Source organism: Chiloscyllium plagiosum, chromosome 38, assembly GCF_004010195.1.
Source record: "Chiloscyllium plagiosum isolate BGI_BamShark_2017 chromosome 38, ASM401019v2, whole genome shotgun sequence".
In the NCBI taxonomy this organism is placed as follows: Eukaryota; Metazoa; Chordata; class Chondrichthyes; order Orectolobiformes; family Hemiscylliidae; genus Chiloscyllium; species Chiloscyllium plagiosum.
In genome coordinates, this window is record NC_057747.1 from 20,720,717 (window position 1) to 20,747,236 (window position 26,520).

Here is a 26,520-nt window from a genome sequence, read left to right on the forward strand (position 1 = left end):
GGTAGTTCCCTGGAGAGCAGTCTGGTGTAAGTATGGCAGCATATCAATCCCCCATGTCTTTGATGTGGATTTCCCAAGCTCAGTAGCATTGCAGTTCACCAGGATCTGGAGAGGGCAGCTATAAGGCAAGAGCAACACCTGGAGCTCCTCACAGAATCATAGAATCCCTGCAGTGTAGGCCATTCGGTCCATCGAACCCACTGAAGAGCATCCCACTCAGACCCACCTCTCTACCCTATCCCTTAACTCCGCATTTCCCATGGCTAATCCACCTAGCCTGCAAATCCCTGGATACTATGGGTAATTTAGCATTACCAAGCCACCTAACCTGCACAGAGAGTCATGGAGATGTACAGCATGGAAATCGACCATTTGGTTCAACTCATCCATGCTGACCAGATATCCTAAATGTATCTAGTTATATTTGCCAGCATTTGCTCATATCCCTCTAAACCCTTTGTATTCTAAATGTCTTTCAAATGTTGTAATTGTACCAGCCTCCATCACTTCCTCTTGCAGCTCATAAGTTGTCCCTTGGGTCCCTTTTAACTCTTTCCTCTCTCACCTTTGAACGTATGCCCTCTAGTTCTGGACGCCCCCACCCTGGGGAAAAGACTTTGGCTATTCACCCGATCCATGCCTCTCATGATTTTACAAATCTCTATGAAGACATCCCTCAGCATCCGATGCTCCAGGGAAAACAGCCCCAGCCTATTCAGGCTCTTCCCATAGCTCAAGCCCTCCAACCCTGGCAACATCTTTGTAAATCTTTTCTAAACCCTTTCAAATTTCACAACATTCTTCCGATAACGTCTTTGAACTGTGGGAAGAAAACGGAACACCCAGAGGAAACACATGCAGACGTGGGGAGAATGTTTAAACTCTGCGCAGACGGTCCGAGGCTGGAACTGAACCAGAGTCCCTGGCGCTGTGAGGCAGCAGTGCAAACCACTAAGCCACCGTTCCACCCACAAATGTGCAAGTGAAAAGGGAGGATATTGTGTCGTTCAGTTGAGTGAAGGAAGGTGACTTCCATCAAGCAGCAACCCATAGCATTGGGAAAACATACTTACAGGGAGAAAGAACAGTCTCAAAAAGCAAAATAAAAATCTAAGGACACTAATGAACATATAAAATGTAGTGATTGCAAATGACATTGAGACACTTCAACAGCTTTAGGCTAAGCACCTGGTACCATTTCAATTTTAACAAATTGCAAATTCAGGTTCATAAATTCTATTGATGGAATGAGGTCAGCTGTGGGCGTCAATGTCCCGACATCAATGCTGCGATGAGAGAAATGCTCAGTCGCCATAACAACACAACAAAGCCAGTGGACACTCCTCTTCTCCACTGTTGTTCCCTGCCTGCCTGGTATCAGGAGTTACCTGTGCCTGAGGGCTGCAGTTGGTGTCATTACTCCACGATTAGCAAGAATGGGGACTGTTGCGGACGCTGCTTCTTCGCCAAACATTAAAGTGGCTGGAAGACCATGTTAAAGCAAGCCAAGGTTGTTCCCTAACCTCGCAACTCAGACTGGCATAAGAAGGTGCCCACAACAGATGACCAAAGCAGTATCTTTTCATGCTCCTCATGTTGATCTAGCAGGGGCAACTGGAGACCTTTTTTGAGTGGTGGGTGGGGGAGTGGGGGTGGGGTTGGGGGTGGTGGTGGTGAGGGTGAGGTGGGATGGGGTGGGGTGAGGTTAGGGGTTTGGAATAGAGGAGATGAGGCGAATTTGCTTGCTTATCCAGTGGTGATCTGCAAAGTGTTGCCTGAGAGGCCAGTGGCAGTATCTCTAATAGTAACTTCTAAAACAAAATCTGAAGCATATCTGAAGTGGAAAGAATGGCAGGGCTATGGGGCAAGGGTGGCGGTGGGACTATTTCAATCGTACTTAGAAATTAGAAGTAGGAGTAGGTCATTCGGCCCATTGAAACTGTTCCGCCATTCAACGTGATCACACTTGATCCTCTATCTCAACACCAGACGCCCTCCCTCTCCCCATATTCCTCAATGCCTTTAACTGCTAGAAATTGAACCATATTCAATGACTTGGCCTCCAAAGCTTTCTGTGGTCCAGGGTTCCACAGATTCCACACCCTTTAATTGAAGAGATTTCTCCTAATTTCAGTCCAAAGTGGCCTCACCCATATCCCGAGACCTTGACCCTTTGTTTTGGAGGTCCCAGACAGGGGTCTGCAAAGAAACAGCATGGACAGAGTGGGCTGAATGGTCTCCTTCTGCGCTTATGGTTCTGTGTTATCTTGCATGCATGAAAGTTGACATTGGGTATGATTTAGAGGGTACGGAGTAAATGGTGGGCTTAAAACACTTGGGTTTTGCTTTTCCTCTTATTAACCTTTGGGGCTTCTTGGCTCCTGTCACTAAATCCTTCCCTTCCAATAGTTGGCAGGCAGTACACAGCTCCAGCTGCAGCAGCCACAGCTGCTGTTGGTCTGGCTGAGCAAGGTATGTGGCATCGAACTACCCATGTGAAAAGCAGCATGCAAACTGCGTGTTTTCACCTAACTCGGAATGACTGTCATTTAACCATCATTCATCATTGCTTCCCGAGGTTTTTTGTTTCTTTAAGATAACAAAAAGGTATGTGAAACTTGAGCATAGGTGGGGAAATGTATTTGTCCCATTAAAAACCTGTAGCCGCATGCATACACCGCAAGTCTACTAGCTTTGAAAGCTCCTCAATATTGGCATGCAAGTAGTTAACATGTTCACCTGCATTGCCGTTGTTTGCGTTATTAATGGTTAGCCATTAGACACAAGTCTGCTAATGTCAAGGCTGAAACGGCAGACGTGAGACTGGAGTTCTGAGTACTACTTCCCGAACCCAAGATCTTGAGCCGATGCTCCCTGGCCTTCCAGCTTCCAGCTTCTGCAGTATTTTCCTGTTTGTATTAAGCGATTGTGTGCTAATGTTGGACAAGCCTATCGGAGCACTGCAGTGGTGCAATGGGTTACCTTTTCATGATGAATACATTTCAGCCCTGATATTTTTCTTTTGACAATTTAAAGAGTGTTTAATGCGGAGAGCCTGAAGTTAAACACAATAGGGACAATAATTAGATTGGCCCAGACAATTTGCGACGAGTTTATGCATGCCTGCAACTGCATCTGCGTTATTTTCATTGGAATCTTTATCATGTGTTCTGACAAAGTAACTGAAATTAATATTTCAAATGTTTAGATGTGGAGAAGCAACGCACCCTTGCAAATTTCTAGGTTTCATCTTTCTATTGAAAGATTTGTTCATCCCATTGTAAAAACTCCTTTAGCGTAAACTGGTCATTAATGGCAGAAATTGCAGAATTTATACTTAAAAGGCAGGAGGTTACAGGAATCCATTCACAGAATGGTACATGGAACAAGTGGCTATTGAAGACAAATCACTTCCAACATTAAATGAGCTGAGGTGAAAAGTTGACCGAAAAATAATAGGGGAAGAGAAGAGAAATAAGATAAAACTTGGCCCGAAGATATGTAAACACAAATATGGCACAGAAATCCGAGTGGCCTAAAGCATTTCCACTGTTCAAGAGCTACTCTGAATGTCAAAATATCAACGTTATATAAAATGTATAACATAATTGAGTTTGAAGATGTTTCTTCACTCAGTAACACATTCCAGTCATTTGAAGACTGGTTTTAGTCCATTATGCTCAGAATACAAAGCAGGCTTCAAATCGCAGGATCCATTAAAGACTGCTTTGCATGTTTCGAAATTTTTTTCATCTTTTCAGAAGAATGCCTCTGCCTCTCAGTCCTAAAAAAACCTGAAACATATCAGTCATTTAATTATCGTATTCAATTGGTTAAGGTTCTGAAGGTCCTTTGCTGGTGAGGGTCTATCCCAGGGGAACCAAGCAGGAGAGACTGGGTCAAAGAGACATCTGTGCACAGATTTATAAGGAGGGAGCAGGTACACACTGAATGGAAAAAGGACAAGTCTAACTTCCAGAAAATAACTATTTGGGTCCTCTGCCAAAAATCTGTCTGTGATTATAGAATGATAAGTGACTATGTTATAATGTTGCAGCTTCTAATTTTTGTCTTAAAATCCAGAATAGCCAGCCAATGATGATAGCTGAAAGGCCAAGTAAATTTAAAACCATAGCCGTCATCTAATTGCAATTAATTTGGTTTAAGATCTGGTTGCAGTGACCTTGACTATTTCTGGTTCCATCCATCCCGCAGTTCCAGTCTTTCTATTGTGCTTTTACTCCTTAATGTCTAAGTAGGTGTAAAGCATTCTCTTTCCTCCGCCCCTTCCATGCTATTGCTGAAGAATGACAATTATCAATAGACCAAAGATACTAATGGGAGAAATATTTTGAAAGGTAAATATACCATGTAGTTGTTAAACTGGGTTTTCCCATTTCACATGTGTTGACTTTCTTCACAGAAGGACAGTAGGAATTCACATTTTAGTCCACTTATTAATAAATGGGAGGGTGTTGGGGGAAGGTCAACACACTGGTCATTGAGAAGCTACTGGTGAACGAGATTGTGTTTGAGAATACGCTTTACAATTATTGGAGGAAGCGTAAAGTTCATCATTTCCAATCTTCTCATCTGCCACATTGACTGAGCTGAGCGTGCGCTGATCCCATCTCATGTGATTAATGCTTCCCGTTACCTCTGTGTGTGCATGAGGATTGGTTGCCTGCCTAACACGTTTCATCATGTTGGAGCCCTTTGCTAATGGGGTTATTTCCTGACAGTGGTGAAGCGTGTGACCTGTATCGGGACAGTGGCTGCAATTCATACCCATGTAGAGACATTTCACTCATAGGGCCACTACATTTGGAATGTGGAATGTAATGCCAGACAGAGAATAGAAAAAAGAGCATGTCAATTCCCTCTTGAAGTCTTGGTCCTTATGGCAGGCCCTTAGGAAGCATTTTTAAAGTGGTACACCCATATCTCCTCCTCCACAATCTCACCTCCAGTAAAGGTGCACCGAGCTCTGTTCCTCTTTCTGTGTCCATTTAATTTCCCATTTGTCAATGGCAATTTACCAGTCTGATTTCAAATTTAATCCCTTGGTGTAAGACCTTCTCTCATTGGTACTTGCCTTTCGCCCATTGCCCCAAATTGTATCCAATCACATATTTTCCCATTGGACAAAACAGTCTGTTCAAGAGACCAGGGCAGGTCAGTTTGTGATAAGGGCAATAAATGTACCTGTGTTAGTGGTTCCTATGGACCTGCCTCATTGCCATTCCCAAGAGTTAACACCAGACTCCTACTGCATTTGGAATGAACGTGCTTTGAGAAACAAAGATCTATATACTAAATATTGCAATTCAAACATCATTCTTTCTCCTCTATATCTCTTCCTTTTTTCTCACTGTGTAATTCATGAAAGGTAAGATTGAGACAGTAACTTCCATTACTTAACTAAATATGCTTGAACTTGCCCTTCAGTGGTTTGTTCTGCCACTGGCAATATCCTTGTTTTCAATCTTTAGAAAGCTATTAACTTCTTCCAAAATGCCTCTTGCACCAAACGGAATGATAGTCCAATTTGTCAGAAATAAATTAATCTTCACAGAAGCAAAGCAGTAATACGATAAATGCTTACAATGTTTTGTTTCACTTGATCTTACAGCAGCAAAGAATTTACTGAATAAGAAAACAGATGGTGTCAAGGTAGGTTTAAGGTTTTTGTGTGTGTCTCATTTCCTAAGGGGCTATTTTCATTCTGTTTAAAACCTGCTGTTGTAAGTGAACAATACACAGAAAACACTCAGAATGGAATAAGAACCTGAAAGCAAGAGACCAGATCTCATTTAATGTGGAAGAGTGTTTTCATTCTTTGTGGCATCTCTGAAATTGTTCCCCTAGTGATAAATGGTTATGTATTGAAATTGGCTTGCTTATTGCCTCAACTTGATTTAGCTGTACTGTGGACCCAAGAGTTGCTTATTTCATGCTTTCAGAACAGCCCTGTCTTTACCAGCCAATTTCCTTTAGCTTTATTTTTCAAAGTGAGCCTGACCAGAGGAGTACATCTCGTAGTTCTTCCTTCCATTCCCAATTCATCGACAACCCCTACATTACACTTGGCTGCAGATGGGAATTACACTTGGAGATGCGGCGACTGTGTGAGTTTGGAGTGGGCAAAACTGTAACTTAGAGGATGCAGACTTATAGAACATAGAACAATACAGCGCAGAACAGGCTCTTCGGCCCTCGATGTTGTGCCGACGTGTGAACTAATCTAAGCCCATCCCCCTACACTATCCCATCATCATCCGTGTGCTTATTAAAAATACCATGCACTTTTGAAGGCTGATCCACAGGACTGGCAACTTCAGTGAGAAGTCACATGACACCAGGATTAGTCCAATACGTTTATTTGAAATAGATTTCAAATGGGCCTGTTGAACTATAACCTGGTATCATGTGACTTCTGACTTTGTCCACCCCAGTCCAACATGGCCATCTCCACATCACCTCTTCAGTGAGACCTTTTCAAAGTAGCATTGTTTCTTTCTGCAATGGGGGGCTTAAAAGCTCTTTTGATTACAAAGACAACCCACCCAAACTCTCCCCAAACCACCAATTGATTGACCTTTATTACACAATCACTTTGTAATTATGCTCACTGCATTCAGAATTGGTTATTAGTTAGTAAGATGATGACGGAATACTGTTTGAGTGCAAAATGACGGTTTGGATAATTGTGGATCTTTCTCGTCAAGTATAATTAAGACTCTAATAATAGCGTGTTAAAAAAGAACACACAATGGATTATATAACGCAGACTGAAAAACATCTGCCAATTAGTCTCATTAAGAAGGGAACTTTTAAAAGCCAACATATAGTCAGACAAGACCTCAGTCAGTAATGGGATGATGTTCTCATTTGGAGGTCTCTCAGAATGGCAGGTTTGGAAAAGTTTAATTATATCACACTCCTGTGGTATATTGGCAGATGTACTGTCATCCACCTTGTGGATGGAATGTTCTGTTCAAATGGTGCAAAGTTCAAAACAGTGGAAACCCAAAGAGGTGTGGAAATGCAGGTGCCACCATTTCTCAAATGTCATGAACAGGTTAAAATCTGCGGCTTACCCTGATTTGTAGCTCAGGTTGTGAATCAGGTTATAAGTTTGCTCACTGAGCTGGAAGATTTGTTTTCAGATGTTTCATCACCCTGCTAGGTAACATCATCAGTGAGCCTCTGGTGAAGTGCTGGTGTTCTGTCCTGCTTGCTATTTATGTCTCTTGGTCTGTTGTGGTGAGTGATATCATTTCCGATTCTTTTACTGAGAGGTTGGTAAATCGGATCCAAATCGATATGTTTGTTAATAGAGTTCCGGTTTGAATGGCAGGCCTCAAGGAATTCCCGTGCGTGTCTTTGTTTAGCCTGTCCCAGGATGGATGTATTGTCCCAGTCGAACTGGTGTCCCTCATCGTCTGTGTGTATGGATAATAATGATAGTTGGTCATGTCTTTTGGTGGCTAGTTGATGCTCATGTGTCTTGTTCCTGCCCGTCTGTCCAATATATTGTTTGTTGCAGTCCTTGCAGGGTATTTTGTATATAATACAGGGTATGTTGCTTTTTTTGTTTGGTACAGGTTCTATCCAAAGCAGTTTCCTGATCAAGGTATCAGAAGTTTGACTAAGTGGCTATAAGTGATTGGCATTAAGTCCTGTGACTGTCCCCACAACCTGTAGTATCCAAGGCTTCGGATCAAAAGGAGATGAGCTCGGTTGTTGGGAAAGCAACACACACCTCACAGGCACAATCATTCTCCCTCAAACTCAGGGATTGGCACAAACTGACTTAAAAATTTGAAAATTGAAATATTTTGACTCGTGAGCACTGTACACACAAGGAACTATTATTTTCAATCCTTTAGTCCTGTTATTCTGGGAAATCCCTTAATTTGTACTTTTTCTGACATTCAACATGAGAAATTGGAGCAAGAATAAGCTATTCAACTTCTTCCAGCCTGCTTTGCCAGTCATGGCCACATTTTGACACAAAAACAGAAATTGCTGGATAAACTCAGCAGGTCTGGCAGCTGTCAGGAGTGTTTTGAGGAAGGGTCACTGGACCCGAATTTGCAAACTTTGCTTTCTCTCCACAGCTGCTGCTGGACCTGCTGAGCTTTTCCAGCCATTTCTGTTTTTGTTTCTGATTTACAGTTCTTTTGACTTTTCTTTTGTGATATCAAGGAATTTTTTTACAAATAATTTCAGAAATGCATCAAGTGTTTTTGTTAAAAATTCAGCAGAATAAGTGTGACGTTTTAAAATTACACCCTGGCATTCTAGCAAGTCAGTAATTTTAAGGTTGTTCTTTTTGGCCTGTTTTCACAAGAGGAATTAATCAATTTTAAGTGAAATAAGTAGTATCCCAAAGAGTCATTGCAAGGCCTTAGGTATCAACACTGAATGTTAAGTATGCTATTATCGTTGCAATTATTTCAAAGCTTCCAAATTAAATATAACATGCCACTTAAACTCATGAAAGTAGAATGCCAGTTAGTTTAATGTAAAGAGTTTGTATTGTGTGTCAATCCACATTAATAGCATGCCAAGTAAATTCTGTGTTTCCCGGGGAAGTGATGATCATTTACTTGCTTTTCATTACCTGTTCCCAGTGCAGTGAATGCTCTACATTCCCATTGTTTGCTACGTTGTTTTATTTCTGAAGTATTCTCCATTGCTTTTATATTGTGGATCCTCGCAAATCGATGCATCTACAAGAGCTTATTTTACAGATATTCAAATGAGCAGAATCTCTCTTTAGTTTTCTTTTCACCACAAAGGATTTTGTCAGATGCGGAGAAAGACATTCTGAGAAGCAGGTTTCTGTGTCTTTATTGCCCACAGCCAGCAATCACCTCCCTGAATTTACTCTCCACTATTTGACTTCAGGATGCTGGCAAAACTGTATTCTCCATATCTTCAATCCTTAAGTTCAAAGTCACCTTGCCCTTCATATCTCTGTAACAGCCTCTCATATGTCAGTGTGCTGAGATCATTTTATACCCGTTTGATCTGTCCTCTCTCTGGGTTCCTAATTTTCATTGCTGCACCAGTGGCAACTCTGTCTTCAACTGTCTCTTGCCCCAAACTCTGAAATTGCCTTTGTAAACCTCTCTCTTTCTCCATGATCTAAACTTTTGTCCTGTGGTTCTGTGTCAAATTATGTCCAGTCATACCCATTTTTGCTACATTCAAGCTGCTCTGTAAATGCGAGTAATTGTTATTGTTCCTGACAACTTGCGAAGTTAATTCAGAGATCAGCCACTCAGTATGTGGCTTAAGCTACATTTGGACAGATTTTTTCTTCTTTCCCTGAAGTACACTGTTGAACTATTTGATAACTTTCAAAGTCATCAGAATTTTCCTTTGTACCAAGCCACAAAATATCAGAGTATCAAATTCAGTTTCACAATTGGTTATATTTCTGGTTTAACATCACAACCACTACAAGAATAAGAATTACAGGGAACTTCATTATAGCAGTACAGACTTTACCAAAATCTGGGGTTAGTTAGCTCCATTGGTTGGATGGCTGGTTTGCAAAATGGAATGATGCCAAGAGTGTGTGGGTTCAATCCCCATGTTGGCTGAGGTTACCATAAAGGACTCGCCTTCTCAACCCCTCCCCTTGCCGGAGGCATGGGGCCCTCAGGTTAAACCACCACCAGTCATCTATCTGTGATGAATAAAGCAGCTGTATGTTCCTCTGGGATTATGATGACTTTACCTTCACCTCACAATCCAGCCCATCTGTCATCCTCAATCACAAGCCACAGAGATGGATGGTCATTTCCGCCCTCCGATTACTCACAATTTTTAATGCTGACAAGCTGCATTTATTCCATTTTAGTCTCACTGCTACAAATGCCCTTGGAAAGCAGGTGGAACAGGAAGGTTATTATATGAGGTGAGACGATTGGGAGCACTGTTGATAATTTAAGGTGGGAATCTCCAGAACAAACTAATGCTGAGATTGAGCATTCTTTTTAGCCTGCTTTTCCTGCGTTCCGGATCATTGGAAATATTCATGTATTTTATGACTCACTTTGAGCATCAGGCCACTAGTGAGAGGTACAACACAAAACCCAAGGCTCTTCTTGCACTACCTTGTACTCCAAGCTCCAAGCAGCTGTTTCTGAGAATACACCCAAAGCAGAATTTGGATAAAGTCAAAAAAGACTCTCCAACATATGGGGATTTGAGTGAAAAATTAGTTGATGAAGGGCTCCGGCCTGAAACATAGATTTTTCTGCTCCTCGGATGCTGCCTGACCTGCTGTGCCTTTCCAGCAACACACACTCCACTCTAATCTCCAGCATCTGCAGACCTCATGTCTCCTGAAAAATTAGCTCCCTGAATGCATTGACCTCAGTTTATGAAGGCAGGACTGTTTGCTTATAGTTTCACCCTTATTCATAGTATGTGGGCCGAGACCGCAATTGGCAGAAGGACTGGGAGACAGAAAGGACGAGGAGAAATACACGATTTTGCAGGCAGTACTGATTGTTAACTACAGTGTTCAGAAGTTAAATGACCAAACCTCCAATTTAATATCAACTGTTAATAGATTGCTGCCATGGCCCTCCCCTTTGCCGCTTCCATCAGTATGCCTTTGTTTACACAGCATCCATCAGTTGAAAGAAAAATCTCACATTTGTATGGCACCTTTCGTCTCCCAAGAACAGCCCACTGCTTCGTGGCCATTGAGCAACTTGTGAAGGGTACCACCATTACGTAGGGAACTCACTTGTACACAAGGTTTTACATGACACATTCGCCAGATTATTTGTCCTTGTGGTATAGCGTAATGGAGAAATATTGGCTCGGTCACTGGGGACAAGTTTTGTGGTCTTTTTTTGAAATAGAACCTTGGATGACCATCCTCAGAGGATGTGGCCTTCTCACTTGAAAGGTTACAAATGCAACAATGCCTCCCCTGCGCTGGCGGGGCAGCCTAGATTTTATACCCAGGTCTTTGTGTGCAACTTGAACCCACAGGTTTTGTAACCCAGGTGGGAGAGCTACCCTCTAAAGCACAGGTTGCAGCCTTTTCCCCAGCATCAGGAGGTGACTATCCATAATCTTCAAAGTGAAGATTACTTAAGTAACTGAATGCAGAGACACAGCAGACACTATTTTCTGCACTCCATCTCGGCATCGATTTAAATTAATTGATGAATTTCAACATTGCTAAAGCTCCTACTTTTCATTGATGTCCGATGATTTATGTGCAAGGTAAATCTCATGATTTTGATGATTCGAGACATTCCTCAGTACAGTTTTTCAGAAGTGAACACTGAATGTTCTTAATGTAAAGTTTGCACCAATGTCATTGATTTCCTGTTTATTCAACCAGTTAAGGGTTGAACATACCAGATAGGGAGTACATATCCAGTAGCCTCTTTCCAATTAGGCACTTCTAGACTTGGAACTTGCCTTGATGTGGAGGTGCCCGTGTTGGATTGGGGTGGATAAAGTTGAAAACCACACACCAGGTTATAGTCCAACAGATTTATTTGAAAATACAAGCTTTCGGAGCATCTGGTATTGTTAAGAATGACTCATCCATGACCATCAAATTGAAACACCATGGAACTGAAGAAATCATGTAACTTGTTCACCCAGTGCACACCTCCTTTGAAAACAGTCAAGAGAGTGATAGCTGTCTTGCTTCCTGGTTAATAGAATCTCCATTCTCAGAGTGTATAAGCCAAAGCTTTCAATCATGTGTCATGTAATTAGCCCATTGTAGAAATCCTACCTAATGTTAACTATTGAATAAGACTTGCCTGACATCTCTCAATTTATTGTTAATTTTCATCAAGTGTATAAGTAGAAGTTTCAATATTGGTTGTGTAGTAACTAATTGCGGCACGGTGGCTCAGTGGTTAGCACTGCTAGCTCACAGCACCAGGGACCCTGGTTCAATTCCAGCCTTTGGTGAATATCAGTGTGGAGTTTGCATGTTCTCCACATGTCTGTGCAGGTTTCCTTGGTTGCTCTGGTTTCCTCCCCCAGTCCAAAGATGTGCAGACGAGGTGGATTGGCTATATGAAATTGCCCATTGTGTCTATGGATGTTCAGGCTGGTTGGATTAGCCATGGGCAATACAGGGTCAGGGTAGGGGGATGAGTCTGGGTGGGATGCTCTTCAGAGGGTTGATGATGGCTCGATGGGCCAAATGGCCTGCTTTCACACTGTAGGGGTTCTGTGATTCCATAGTGCTAGTTTCACAGGTACCTGAAGTGATTTTTTTTTAAATTTGAATTACGGTTTATAATATAAGTTTTATTTTAATAATCTGCTGTTTAAATGCCAGGAAATAATTTCCATTATTCGCATTTGTGCTAGTAGATGCACACCTAAGATTTGGTTAATACAGCCAATTTAATGGAGATAAAAGGTGATTATAGTGATGGAGTTACTCATCAGTAACAATCGCTTCGAGGGTTAGAGTTGCTAACTGATTGTAAATGGCAAGTATAAAATGGTAAGATTTTCCAGGAAAGTGAACAGTGGGATAATTGGAACTGTGTAAGCTTCCAGGCTGTCTGCTGTTGTTCATAATGCCAATTCATCCTTAAATCAAGGTTCAGTCCATAACAATACTGATTTCCTCCAGTTCCTTTGCTCTTTCCCATTTCCTCTTGACTGCTCTGCTTTCTCCTTGTTTTTAAATGGATCACTATGAAAGCAATGTATTTCACATTCTCCCAAACCTTTCTGCATTGTTATCTGTCCATAATTCATTTCTGGCTGACTTAACTAAAAAAAACACCTAATCTTACACTGTCAACCCCTGTTATCCAAAATATCTCTTTGAGTTAAGCGTCGTGTCCAAATACCTGCTTAGTTCCCTTCAAATTCTTCAAACAGGTCCCCACCACAACCACCACATCACTTCTGGTGAATTAAACCAAAATGGAACTTGTGCAACGATAGAGGAAGTCAGGGCATTTTGCTTTATGTGATGAAATTGGGATCTGGGGCAGTTTTAACCTTTCCTACCAAGTGGGAAATTGAAGGGACTGGGAGCTGGGTAACCCTATTGCTTTTTTTTTCCATGGCTTCAGCCAATTAGAGTTGCCTTGCCAATCAGTTGGCCCCCATTCCTTAGGGATATAAACTGTTGAAATCATTTGAAGTTTGACATTCTTGCATTTGACCTGCTGAGTGCAAAGCTAATTTTGGCTAGATTCACATTCTGTACCAATGAACATCTGATTGGGAGCAATATTGGTTTTATATCTTCTCTGATTTTAGCATCCATTTAACTCAACAAATGGGTGGAATGGGGGAAATTTTAAACACACTTGACCTGATCTGCTGGTCTTTCCATGCAACGCATTGTGTTAAAGTGGTTCTCTATTCAGTTCACTAATAGTGCATATATCCGCCAGTTAAATAAATACAAGCTCAGGTACCTCAGAAACACACAATTTGCTTTGACAGTAGATTAGATCTGACCTTTGGTTTTGTTGTGATCCATCTGTCCCTCCAAAACTAAATCTTTGTGCTTTTCCGATCTAACCAGTGGAAATCTCTTGTTCTCTTCCCTTTCTCTTATTGAACTATTCAGAAAAGGAAGTCCGGTTCCAGTATTCATTTAATGGTGAGGACCTTTTGCAACTTGCACATTATCACCTCATCTTCTGCATCTCGTGTTCATCAAATATGTGCACCATCCCATGCAGCCATGTTCCCAGAGCTGATTAAAGAGAGCTTGTGCCCTTTTATTGTTTATTGTTGTACTTGTTGTTCATTGTCTTGTGTTCACTTATGTGCCATTGCTATTTCTCGGGGCTTAAAAGCGCCAGTTTTGAGATCAAACTGATTCTTCTTTTTTTTTCCCTTTCTTTAAGATATCTTTCTGTTTCTCTTCATCTGCCATGGGTGCACCAGAGTTCTGCACGTAAACACCTTTGGCCTTTTAAAGTCTATGAACAGTATTACTTGCATTAAAGTACCAATCTTTAGGTTTTTCTGAGAACAACTATCAAGTGGTTACACTTGGCACCAATTTGCCCCCAAAGGGTTACTGTAACTTAATAGAAGGAAGGTAGTGCCTGACACTGCCTCCCTGGCACATTTCGGTTTGACAAGGGTAAAGCCAAATTCGCCAGGAAATATTATTGGAGGAATGTGTGATAACCCGGCAAAAAAAAAGGCAGTGGAATTTGCCATTGAAATCGTGGAATTAATTGAACCAAGAATACAGGCACAGTGCAGAAAAAGTAAGCTCATTTCACACTTAATTTCTGAAGAATCTAGATACCCCATGTCAAGTTACATTTGCCTCAATTAAGTCCTCTAACAATATCAGCTGTAAGTGAGGGTGGTGTGCCGCTATGAGCAGGGATTTGAATTCGGGCCAAAGCAACAGGAAGAAAGTTCCCTCCCTCACAGCGGGAAGGTTTGCACATGACATGGACCCCTAGCATCACTAAGTGGATAAATACGAAACTGCACAGGTTAGCTAGAATCAATGTTAGCTGGAAATGTGTTGCTGGAAAAGCGCAGCAGGTCAGGCAGCATCCAGGGAACAGGAGAATCGACGTTTCGGGCATAAGCCCTTCTTCAGGAATGAGGAAAGTTTGTCCAGGCTAAGATAAAAGGTAGGGAGGAGGGACTTGGGGGAGGGGCGTCGGAAATGTGATAGGTGGAAAGAGGTCAAAGTGAGGGTGATAGGTCAGACTGGGGTGGGGGCGGAGAGGTCGGGAAGAAGATTGCAGGTTAGGAAGGCGGTGCTGAATTCGATGGATTTGACTGAGACAAGGTGGGGGGAGGGGAAATGAGGAAACTGGTGAAACCCGAGTTCATCCCTTGTGGTTGGAGAGTTCCTAGCCGGAAGATGAGGCGTTCTTCATCCAACCGTCGTTTCGCTGTGGTCTGACGATGGAGGAATCCAAAGACCTGCATATCCTTGGTGGAATGGGAGGTGGGCGCCAGTCTTGCACCTCCTGCGGTTGCAGGGGAAGGTGCGGGGAGTGGAGGTTGGGTTGGTGGGGGGTGTGGATCTGACGAGGGAGTCACGGAGGGAGTGGTCTTTACGGAGTGCTGATAGGGGAGGGGAGGGAGATATATCCTTGGTGGTGGGGTCCGTTTGGAGGTGGTGGAAATGACGGCGGATGATGCGCTGTACATGGAGATTGGTGTGGTGGTAGGTGAGGACCAGTGGGGTTCTGTCCTGGTGGCGGTTGGAGGGGCGGGGTTCAAGGGCAGAGGATCGGGGAGTGGAAGAGATGCGGTGGAGGGTATCGTCGACCACGTCGGGGGGGAAATTGCGGTCCTTGAAGAAGGAGGCCATCTGTGTTGTACGTATTTTGAACTGGTCCTCCTGGGAGCAGATGCGGCGGAGTCAAAGGAATTGGGAGAATGGGATGGCGTTTTTACAGGGGGCAGGATGGGAGGAGGTGTAGTCCAGGTAGCTGTGGGAGTCGGTCGGTTTGTAGTAGATGTCCGTGTTGATTCTGTCGCATGAGATAGAAATAGAAAGGTCGAGGAAGGGGAGGGAGGAATCTGAGACTGTCCAGGTGAATTTGAGGTCGGGGTGGAAGGTGTTGGTGAAGTAGAATCAATGTTAGAATGACACTGCTACGGTGTTCAAAAGAGAGGCCAAGGATGATTCCATGAAGCAAGGGTTAAGCCACTTGGTACAAGCAGAATACAGGAACCACGAGAACATTGAGAAGCCCTTAACTGCTTCAACACTTTGAAAATAAAAATAGGTACCTTTTGAGATGCTAATGACCCCAGCACTATTGTGCAGAATTCCTAAACAAATGTTGACTGGAGAAATATTTTCTATTGAGGAATTCTGTCTAACCATACTAAATGGGCAAATACTGAGTACACACAAATCCCATGTATGGATCAAAGATGCCTTTAAATAGATTAGATTAGATTCCCTACAGTGTGGAAACAGGCCCTTCGGTCCAACGAGTCCACACTGACCCTACGAAGAGTAATCCACCCAGACCCATTCCCCTACATTTACCCCTGACTAATGCACCTAACACTACGGGCAATTTAGCATGCCCAATTCACCTAACCTGCACATCTTTGGACTATGGGAGGAAATCGGACCACCCAGAGGAAACCCACACGGACATAGGGAGAATGTGTAAACTCCACACAGACAGTTGCCTGAGGCAGAAATTGAACCAAGGTCCCTGGTGCTGTGAGGCAGCAGTGCTAACCTCTGAGCCACCGATTGACCCGATAAAATTACTAAAGTTGCCTTTAGTAGCTCAAGTTAATGTAGCTACAGTTGATGATGAATGCTGTTATCCTTTACTTTGCCAATCTTGTTTTGGGCGTATCGAATAATTTTTTGCTATTTTTATATGACAAAGATTGAACTTGTTTCGAAAGCATGCTGGTAGTCAGTGCATCCTGAGGGTGGTACGGGGGATTAGCCAAAATATTAAGAACGTAAACCATGCAAAAATGTAAACGATTGTCAAGGAGTCTGCACCCTAAAGCAAAAGACTTTTGTCCGGTTAACAACATCGGTGATGGTGGTTGCAGGTACCGTTCTGTGAACTTGCTTCTTTAAGTTTAAAGACGTGGGCATTATCAAGATCAGGACAAAACTGACAAAACACACCTTGGATGTGCATTTTGTAGCATCATTTGAAGATGTCCCTTGCCTCTGGGTGTAGCTCCTCGGCAGGTACCTAGATTGTAGTCAGCAGGTAGACTTCTGTGAAGTCGGCGCTCCATTGCCAAGTGGGTGAACAATACCCCTGTGATTGGTTGTAGTGCGTTCACAGTCATCAGTGTGCCATAACTCTGTGTTAACCCGACAATGACAAGTAAATCAGATCCACTGCCAAGTAATTAACCAATAGTCCATTCAATATGTGGTTCACCAATGGCAAAGTGGAATATAGCTTTGGCTTAAGAGGAGTACCATTAAAGAATATTCAAAGAAAGAAAATGGCTCAAACATTGAAGTAGGTCTCATTCCCTTCTCTCCTGTCACCTGAAAGAAAAGGTGCTGCTCTATTGGTTCAAACTAATTGAGCAGCACATGAAAACCTTCACTGCATGGCTGAGATTTCTTCTTAATCCGTCATTGTTGATAGAATTTATCCCTCTGAAATGATGCTGTCGTCTTGTTCTTATATCTTTCTGGGAGAAAGTGAGGACTGCAGATGCTAGAGATCAGAGTCAAAAGGTGTTGTGCTGGAAAAGCACAACTGGTCAGGCAGCATCCGAGGAGCAGGAGAGTCACTGTTTTGAGCTTAAGCTCCTCATCAGGAATGTGATGAAGAGCTTATGCTCGAAACGTCGACTCTCCTGCCCCTCGGATGCTGCCTGACTAGCTGTGCTTTTCCATCACCACACTTTTTGACTCGTATCTTTCCACCAATCTGTCAGTGACTACACGTGGGCATGTAGATAAATGGTCTGATTAGAGAAACCTGATGCAATTTGTAGATTGCAAGGAGTTTTTCTTATGATAGGAGTATAGGCTTCTTTTCCAATCAGAGCTACGCTCAAGTATACCTTCATCAAATGTGCAGTATTAAGTCCTATAAATGTTTAACCAGAGTGAATTGTTTAGTGATGCATTATGGTTGGTCTTTTACATTGTTCAACAAATCCAATCACCCAATTCCACAGAAACCCAATTCTAAACTTTTAAGGAAGTCTGAGGCTGTAATCACAAAACTGAGATTGGTAGAGTTTCCCTAGGCTTTGGGTTACTGAGACCAAAAATATCAAATTTTGAAGACTGGTTACATAGGCTAGACTTTTATTCCTCTCTCTGTTCAAAGGGGAGGGTGTGATCTAATTGAGATGTTTAAGTTCATTAAAGAAGTTGAAAGGGTATCTCAAGAGAGATTATTTTTGCTGAAGAGAGAGGTGCAGGAAAAGTGGGGTGTAATCTCAAAATTAGAATTCTGCCAAGCAGGAAACATTTCAGACCAAGGAAAGTGGAAATCTGAAACCATCTGCTATTGAGGGTGAGAGTTGGCAGAGATGGGAGGTGATGACTAGTGGTATTTTCACTAGACTATTAATCCAGAGACCCAGGTCATGCTGTGGGGACTTGGTTTTGAATCCCTCAATGGCAGATGGTGGAATTTGAATTGAATAAAAATCTGGAATTAAGAATCTAATAATGGCCATGAATCCTTTGTTGAAGGGGGAAAAAACCCATAGGAAAGGGTGCTGCCATCCTTACCTGGTCTGACCTACATCTGATTCCAGACCATAGAAGTGTGGTTGACTCTTAACTAATTAGGGATGGACAATAAATGCTCGCCTAGCCAGCGATGCTCTCATCTCATGAGTTAATAAAGAAAAAAATCAACTGAAAATCTTAAATCTCTGACATCTTTTTGGCAAGGGTACAATGGTTATGGAACGAGTATTTGTTAATGGAGTTGAATTGTGCATCAGTTCTGGGTAGCGGAATAGGGTTCAGGAGGCAAATAGCCAACTGCTCCTACATAGGAAGTGCAAGGACAGTTACTGTCCACGCCATGACTCAGTTTCATGGGCCTCAGCAGTTAAGTGCAGGATGGGAGCTTCTGTTTTGTTTATGCATTTTAAAAGGCTCCAAAGGCAAGTTTTAATAACTCTGCAGTGGGTTTGGAGAGTTCAGCTGGGCACCTTACAGCTACAAAGTTGTACTGGACTAGGATCATACTAAAGCCACTGTAAATGTGAGGTTTCTTGGAAACTGTATCAACTTTCACCCAAATCTATGTTGCACTCACATGTGAGTGTCCAGTGATACTGCAATTCAACTCATTGGCCTGAATTCTCATCCTCAAATCGAGAGAATTCCCAGCACTGCAAACCCAACTTACAAAAATCATTGTCTTGATGTCCAATCTGACAGACGTGGGTGGGGGATGCCAGATACGATGAGGACTGAATGAAAGGGCTCTCCCTGTGCACAGGCACTGTGTTGAAATAACTTTTTTTTTTATAAAACCCTTGCCCCCTCAAAACCCGTCACCACCATCCTGACACTCAGCTATGCCAACCCATCGTCAGTACCCAACACAGCATGCCTATCCACCTAGTATCCACATAGACAGACTTCAAACCCGTGAAGAGACAAGATAAAATAAAGATTGTTTAAATAAAGCCCTTAAGTCTCAATTACAGAAAACCACACACAACTATAAAATCCAATTTATTATATTTACATTCCTCCTAACCACATAATGTCTTATAAGAACAAGCATTTCATTAAAGTGCACAACCCACTATATCAACCAGCATTGAAATTCATTTGTAGTCCCATCTCAGTAGAGCCTTAAGAGCCAGTCCACTGATTGTGAACAGGTTCTGCTTTGGAATCCATTCTCAAGTCAATTTGTATACAAGTCAGAACTGTTATGGACCAAATCAGACCCCTCAAAATACAGGTCATTCTGTTATAATGCGCATTTTGTTAATGCAAATTCACTATAACGCGATTAACGAATTGGGGACACTGTTTCTAAAGTGTGATCTTTTAAAGCATGTATTGGGTATGTGCTTCCAGCCCCATTAGTTTCGATGGTGCTGCTATTACGCGATTTTCTTATAACACGTGTTTGCCTGAGAATGGAACTACCATGTTATAGCAGAACTGACTGTTTTGAGAAGGTAGCGTGGACCCTATCTTTTTCTCATTCTAAAGGCATGTTCCAGATGCGATGCAACTACTTGACATTAAGCAAAACTCAATTTATTTAAACACAATAGTTAATGTGCAAACAAAGGAGAGAGGAATTTAGAATAACTTAAATATTGGAAAATTCAACTGAATAATAGACAGCACCTATTGCTAATTAACTGTTCCAGTGTAGTAACATCCCATAACACAACCCTTGGCAAAAAGGAAAAATCAGACTCAGGTTCTCACATGCCATTGTCCAATCTAGGAGGGAAAAAGCGTCAAACGAATATTCAGAGAGAATAGCGACTAGGAGAAATTCACTGAAACTTCCAACACTTTTGAGACCCCAAAGGCTTCTGCTCAAAACAAAACCTAAAAACGTTTAAAAAAAAACTAGAAAACCTGGTCTTTGAGAGCTGGCCACTCCCAGGTGGCTTACATTGTTCCAACTTGAAAAAAAATCTCCAAAGGGCTCACGAATTTTATAATTTCTTCGGGGTGGTTTGACATTTCTGCCTTACAACCTCTTTTCAAAAAAAACAGAACTGAATAACCTCTTGAAGTGACAACATTGTCCCAAAACACAATGCAGGACAATGTAAAGCATTCATTTGTAAGTACAGGCAATGTTTGTATGACGAGTCTGTCAAATTAAAGCCCTATATGGGATTGTGTTCATAAGTACCAGTGTTTATAAGTCAGCGTTCATAAATCAGGTAACCCCTGTATTCACATTGAGTTGTCAATCAATGTGAAATGGCAGGCAGCTTACTGTGACAATAGATGATTGTGAAACCAGTCATGCAGTCCTGATTCAAGAATAGAAGCTCACAGGCTTATGTCAACAGACACAGTGAAATATGCTATCAAAAATCTTGACTTCTTTCAAAGATTTAAAGGGTAACAAATCTAAATAGTTTCACTGTTCGCTTAGAAAGTTGGCTTTGACCATTACTTTGGACAGGTCATTCATTGTTCCAGTGAGCTTGACAGTAAATGAGTTTGTGATCTTTCTGCATATGCACGCTTTTAACTATTCCAAAGGGCACCTTGCTTTCTCAAAGATGTCACAAGACCAGATCCAGAAAGATAACTTAACACTCTAAAGGAATTGCCTAGTTAGGTAAAAACAAAATGCACAAAGTTCAGATCAGCTGTTACTATATTGTCACTCTCCTAGATTGCCAAAATTACAGAGGAGTAGAAGCAGATTACGATTTAAATGCCCCGCTGCCTCAGTGATTTGCGCATGTGCAAATCATGCCCAGACGCTGAGAATATATGAAGTGCCACATTCGGGGGTGGTACTTGTGATAAAGGTTTGGCATCTGCTATGATGGAGAAACTCTCCAGTGGGATGCAAATATGTGCCGTCACCTTGTCCATGTGACTGCGGCATTGTATAAGAAATAGATTGAAAAGCAAAGCTTGTGATTATATTGTGCTTGTTGTGACCTGCAAACATTCCAAAACATTTCAAAGCCAACTATACACCTTTGAAGCATATTGGAGCCATTGCAATCAAATTATGCACCGCAACCTCCAACAAGCAGCAATGTGATGAGGACCAGATAATTTGTTATGACAGTCTTGGTAAGAGGAAAAACTATTCTACAACTCTTCTACAACTCTTCTACAATGTTGTCTTTCATGTCGACTTGAGAAGTCTATGGCTAACCATCTTGTTTGGAAAGTACCTCCAGCTATGCAATATTTCCTGAATGTCCTTCGGTCCAGTGCCACAGCATAAAACTTCCAAAGGACATCTTAAAGGGTTCAGTCTTCAGTTTCTGAATGAGTTACATTTAACTCATTCATCACCCCTTCCCCCTGAAGCCTGTCCATTTGTCCAAAGATCAGTAAAATGTCATGTCCCTGATCCATTAGGAATAAATAGTTTATATTTTTTTTAAAACCCTCTGAAGTAAACAGTGTATTCATTCAGCAATAGAAGGAAAGAACTTCTATTTACACAGCACTCTCCATAACGCCAAGGTACCTTACAGGTGATTGAATGCTTAGTTTTAAATGTAGGCATTGCTGCAGTGCATGAATATGATAAAATGAGTTAAGAAAAATAAGTATAAGTCTTAGGTTTGCAGGAAAGGTGCTTGAACATACTCAATGTTACATAAAATGTGTGTTCCTCACAGAGATAGAATGATCTGTGTTGTATGACTCCCAATGCTTCCCACATTTGGGAATTAACTCCTTGTTTAGGCAGATTTTCAGGCTTTGAATTATGGCCTTCCTTGGAATACAGGAACTCTCCACAGTGAGGTGCAATCTCATTGATCCGGTTGGGCTTAGTTTGGTTTGTATTAATAATCGAGAGTAAATGGCTGGTAAATATAGTAGCTGGCCTGACCCCCAAAAAACCAACTTCTTTTCGATTACTTTCTATCCTGCATCTCACCCTGACCCAAACTCGAAGGTAGTCTAAAGTGCAACTGAATCAGGTTCTGAAGGCACTTTAACATTGCTGTAACTGCATGCTGTAAGTTGGTTGGTGTTACAGTGTTTCCAACTCATTTGTGAAAGCTAAACACCCTTTTGTTTTCTGCACAGCCACAGACAAACAACAGCAAAAACAACATAGTCAGCGCCCCAAAGGAAAACACATCTTCACCAACCGCAATGGTACCTGCTGACTTCTTTCATTACCTTCGAATTGTAACTTTACCTCTGTGAGGTCACAATGTGTTTCTTGTGCTTATTTTTTCAGGGGACAGTCCAGAATTCTATATTGCAGTCCAGAAGTCAGCCAGGTTCCTCTGGGGTGTGCGCTAATTATTGTTGGGTTAGAAGCTCCACGTTATTTTGGTGCCTGTTTATGGTATGAGGTGGAAACAACAGTCAGCAATGTTCATGAATCACATGTTCAGAAGGATTTGCTGGACATCTGAAAGCAGAAAACACTCAGTGAGTCTGGAAGCATCTGTGGAGGGAGGAGGAGAGTTAATGTGGCAGCAAAATATGCCTGAGGATGCTGGAAATCTGAATAGAAAAGGGTCAGAGTTACTCAGCAAGTCTGGTAGCATCTGGAGAGAAAGAAACAGAGTTAACGTTTCAAGTCGAGTTGAAGCATCATATTGGACTTGGAACGTTAGTGTTCTTTATTTCACCACAGTTGCTGCCAGATCTGCTGAGTTTCACCTACACTTTCTGTTTGTATTTCAGAAGAATTAATGTGTCAGGTTGATAGGAGATGTTAAGGGATTAACAATTTTTAAACAAACACAGAACTAGGGACTGGGTCATAAATGGAATCAAAAGGCGATAGGATCAGGGGTGATTGAATGACAGATGTGATGGTGATGCAAGGCAGAAGTAGATGACAATGAGACAAAGAAACAAAGAGCAAATGTGGATTGCTGCAGAGCAATAGCAAAGGAGGGAAGCATGAAAAACCTGACAAAGCAGAGAGGGTTGGAGTGCTCCAGTAACGCCGTTGATTGGAATTGGCCCAAACACAAAGATGGTTGTTAAAATGGCCACCTGCACATGAGCCAATGGGCTCGGTGATGCCAACCAATATGGCCAACTGCCCTTCCCAAAGCCAGAGTGTGTCTACATCGCTTTGTCCTGTGTGTCTATAATAGCATCATTATCTGTATATGCACCTCCAATTGAGGTGGGACATCTGCGTGGCCAGGTGAGCCTGGGTCTGAAAATCTGGTAGCGGGGTTATGGGCCAGGAACAGGGACCAAAGGATGGTGATGTGATGCTGGCTGTGGAGCAGAGCAGCCAATAGCTCCTCGTGTAGGTGAGAAAAAAGAGAGAGTAGCCATTGCTTCACTGAGTGCCTAATCGTTTGCTCAATGGACAACACTTGTAGTTCACCTGTCGCTTGGCAATGCCATTGCCCTGCCCAGTGGAGTGTTCACACTTGCATGTTCCTGCTCCTTCAGCCCACAGCTCTGGGTGAAATCCAGGTAGACCCTATGGGTTCCAGGCACTCCTCAGGTCTTACAACGTTAGGTGGTCCCCACCCTGAGCACCAGCCCACAGCTAGCTGTCCCCTGTTGCCAGCAGCTTCTCCTGGAGGAAATAGGAGCAATGGTCAGGACCTGAAGTTGTTCAAGCTTTATTTTGTGATGTGCAGTGAGACAGAGGAATGTGAAGTGGTTATTACACCAACAAAACTGATGGTAATATTTGAAAAGGTAATCAGGGACATTGTCAAGCTTACACTGTCCACTCTGAAGCATTTCAGATGATAGTACATGGACCAGCCGATCAAAATAAGCTGACCACTATTTTAGAAAATGTTCACGAAAAGCAATGGAAATATGTTAATAGTGGGGGGATTAACATAGACCATTATCACATACAACCACTCAACAAACTGGCATGAAAGTCTTATGTCCAATAGTTTAAGAAGTGGTAGTGCATCTAAAATAAATGTCTCCATCAAGATAGTAGGCATTTTTTTTGTAATAATGCTCAGAGTAATTGATGCCTTGTACTTTAATGGGATGATTTAACAAAATGTTTTAAACTGCTCCAAGCAAGAACAATCCAAATGAGATTTGCTGCTGTAGATCAGCTTTGCTGTATAATTTGAAGAATGTACACATGAGCTTAATCTTTTTAAGAAAACTTTTCTGAAAAGCTATTTTTTTAGAAAAAAAACTGACTGGTACGAAACTGCGACACAAAGCAACCAGAACATTAACCTTTCTCTTTTAGTTACCAATGTCCCTACCATCATTTGTCGGTTTTGCTTCAGATTTGCAGAACTCATGGGATATTTTATTTACTTGTAGAATTTTATCTTAATTGCTATTGAGTCTGGAGTATTTTGAAATTACAAGTTTGGTGGTTATAGAGATGAAGTAATTCAGGTTCCTTTATTAGTCAATACTGTAATGATGCTTAATGTGATTTATCTCTTGTTAACCCCCCTGTCCTCCAACTGGGACAGTCTGTAATTAATAAGACTCCAAATTTCCTCTCCTATGTGATGCTTCGTGACTTTGTGTGATTGCGACCGTGACTATTCCAGACTTGGTCAATTTCATTGTTGCATTTAGTTGGAAATCTCTAGCCGAGGAACGGAAGGATGAGCAATGAACATTTCAAGCCAGTTGTCCAGTGACTGGATATTGAAGTCTCCAGCTTTCCTAGATTGTTACATCTTCAAAGCTAACCTGGCCATTTTTTTAAACGTATGCCAACATTGTTGTAAATGGGATCAGGTAATGACTTCTGAAGCTGAATATGTTCTGTAACATTATTGTTTTGTTCCCCTTGTTTTTTTTAAAGTGACGAAAAATGACAGTGATGTTGAGTTGATTTATCTGTTAAAGCTCTTTTCTCTCCTGTCTTATCTACCCAGGAGCCACAGACAACAGTAGTCCATAATCCCACAGATGGCATTAAGGTACCAGTTTGAAGTCTACTACTCTGAATTTCTCGTGATTGATACTGTACTTGGTCTTTTCTTTTGAAGATGCAGTAATACTTGTGGTGGGTGTCAGAGGCCTAACTTTAAAGAGCAGGTTTCAGTCAAACTACTGATCTCGCATGTTAAATATATCGACCAATGGTGGAGCATTTAAAATTGGGAAATTATACAAAGCCAGAATTAGTGTGCACACATCCTGTCGGAACTTGAGGTCATAGAGTTAGGGGATGACAAGGCCACATCATGTTTTGAAAGTAAGGATGAATTTTTTCAAACTTCAGGTACTGCTTGACTGGGAGCCAGTGTCGGTCAGCAAACAGTCTATTCATTGCTATTCTCTTGGTGATGATGAACTCTGTGATCTGCAGTGGTCAAAACAAAAAAGCAACAATTTGTGGTAAACTTAAGTGTTATAAGTGATAACACTTATCAAAGTACCAGTTCGGCACCCTGAAGCTGTAATAAAAGAGCATCCTTTCAGACATATCAGCTGTGACTCTGCTGGAGCCAGCATTATTCACCCAGGTGTATAACTGAGTGCAACAGCTTGCATTCCAACACGTTCAGTCACCAGGACTTCAGCACGCTGTTGTTTTGCATGTTGACTTATGTGAAAGTGTTAATTTGCCAAAGAAAACCTTTGAATTGAATTAGGAAGTTGCACCTCGAGATAATGTGTTTTGAAATTCAGCAGACGTTGATATTATAAAATGCTGTTTTTAATATGGTTTGAGTCACTTTTACAACCCAGTTAAGTTTCTGAAAGTAATCTAATATATACTGTACTGAGTAAATTTCCCAGTTACAATGGGGAAATTAAAAATCCACCTAACCTGCGCATCTTTTGACTGTGGGAGAAAACTGGAGCACGGGGAGAACATGCAAACTCCAGGCAGTTGCCCAAGGCTGGAATTGCACCCAGGTCCCTGGCACTGTGAGGCAGTAATGCTAACCACTGAGCCACCATGCCATGGAGCCACATTCAATTCCAGTTTCCTGTCTGTGTTAGAGTTTGCAAATTCTCCCCATGTGTGTGTGTGTGCTTCCACCGGCTGCTCCAGTTTCCTCCCACAATCCAAAAATGTGCAGGCCAGGTGGATTAACCATGGCAAGTGCAGGGATAAGAGGATGGGGTGGGGCTGTGGGTGGGATGCTCTTCAGAGGGTCAGTGCAGATTTGATGGGCCAAATGGCCTCTTTCCACACTCTGGGATTTCTGTTATTCTAAAGGTAAAGTCATCACATTCCCCGAGGACCATGGGGCTGCTCTCTCATAAGAGAGCGACAACTGGTGATGGTTTTACTGATAATGTTGGTAACCTCAGCTGATGCAGAAAGTGCAGTATGGTTGGAAAGTACCATAATACAACAGCACGGTAGCCTGATTAAATTGATAAGGCTGTGTAAATGTCCAACAGGTTGTTGGATTGTTGTCTGGTGGTACATTCCCCTT

At 42.0% G+C, this 26,520-nt stretch overlaps 1 protein-coding gene across 9 annotated transcripts in view; it reads left to right on the plus strand.

Annotated features, from left to right (window-relative positions):
• The window catches only part of camk2g2 (calcium/calmodulin-dependent protein kinase (CaM kinase) II gamma 2), a 359,232-nt gene that overhangs the window by 282,843 nt on the left and 49,869 nt on the right, over positions 1-26,520 (plus strand). For 3 of the 9 annotated variants that reach the window (XM_043679064.1, XM_043679069.1, XM_043679070.1), the window contains exons 13-17: positions 2,410-2,472; positions 5,633-5,673; positions 13,607-13,639; positions 22,226-22,297; positions 25,000-25,044. In XM_043679064.1, the coding sequence (XP_043534999.1) occupies positions 2,410-2,472; positions 5,633-5,673; positions 13,607-13,639; positions 22,226-22,297; positions 25,000-25,044 (254 nt within the window). The remainder of the gene's footprint in view (positions 1-2,409; positions 2,473-5,632; positions 5,674-13,606; positions 13,640-22,225; positions 22,298-24,999; positions 25,045-26,520) is intronic. The other 6 variants (XM_043679065.1, XM_043679071.1, XM_043679066.1 and 3 more) reach the window with 3 other exon arrangements.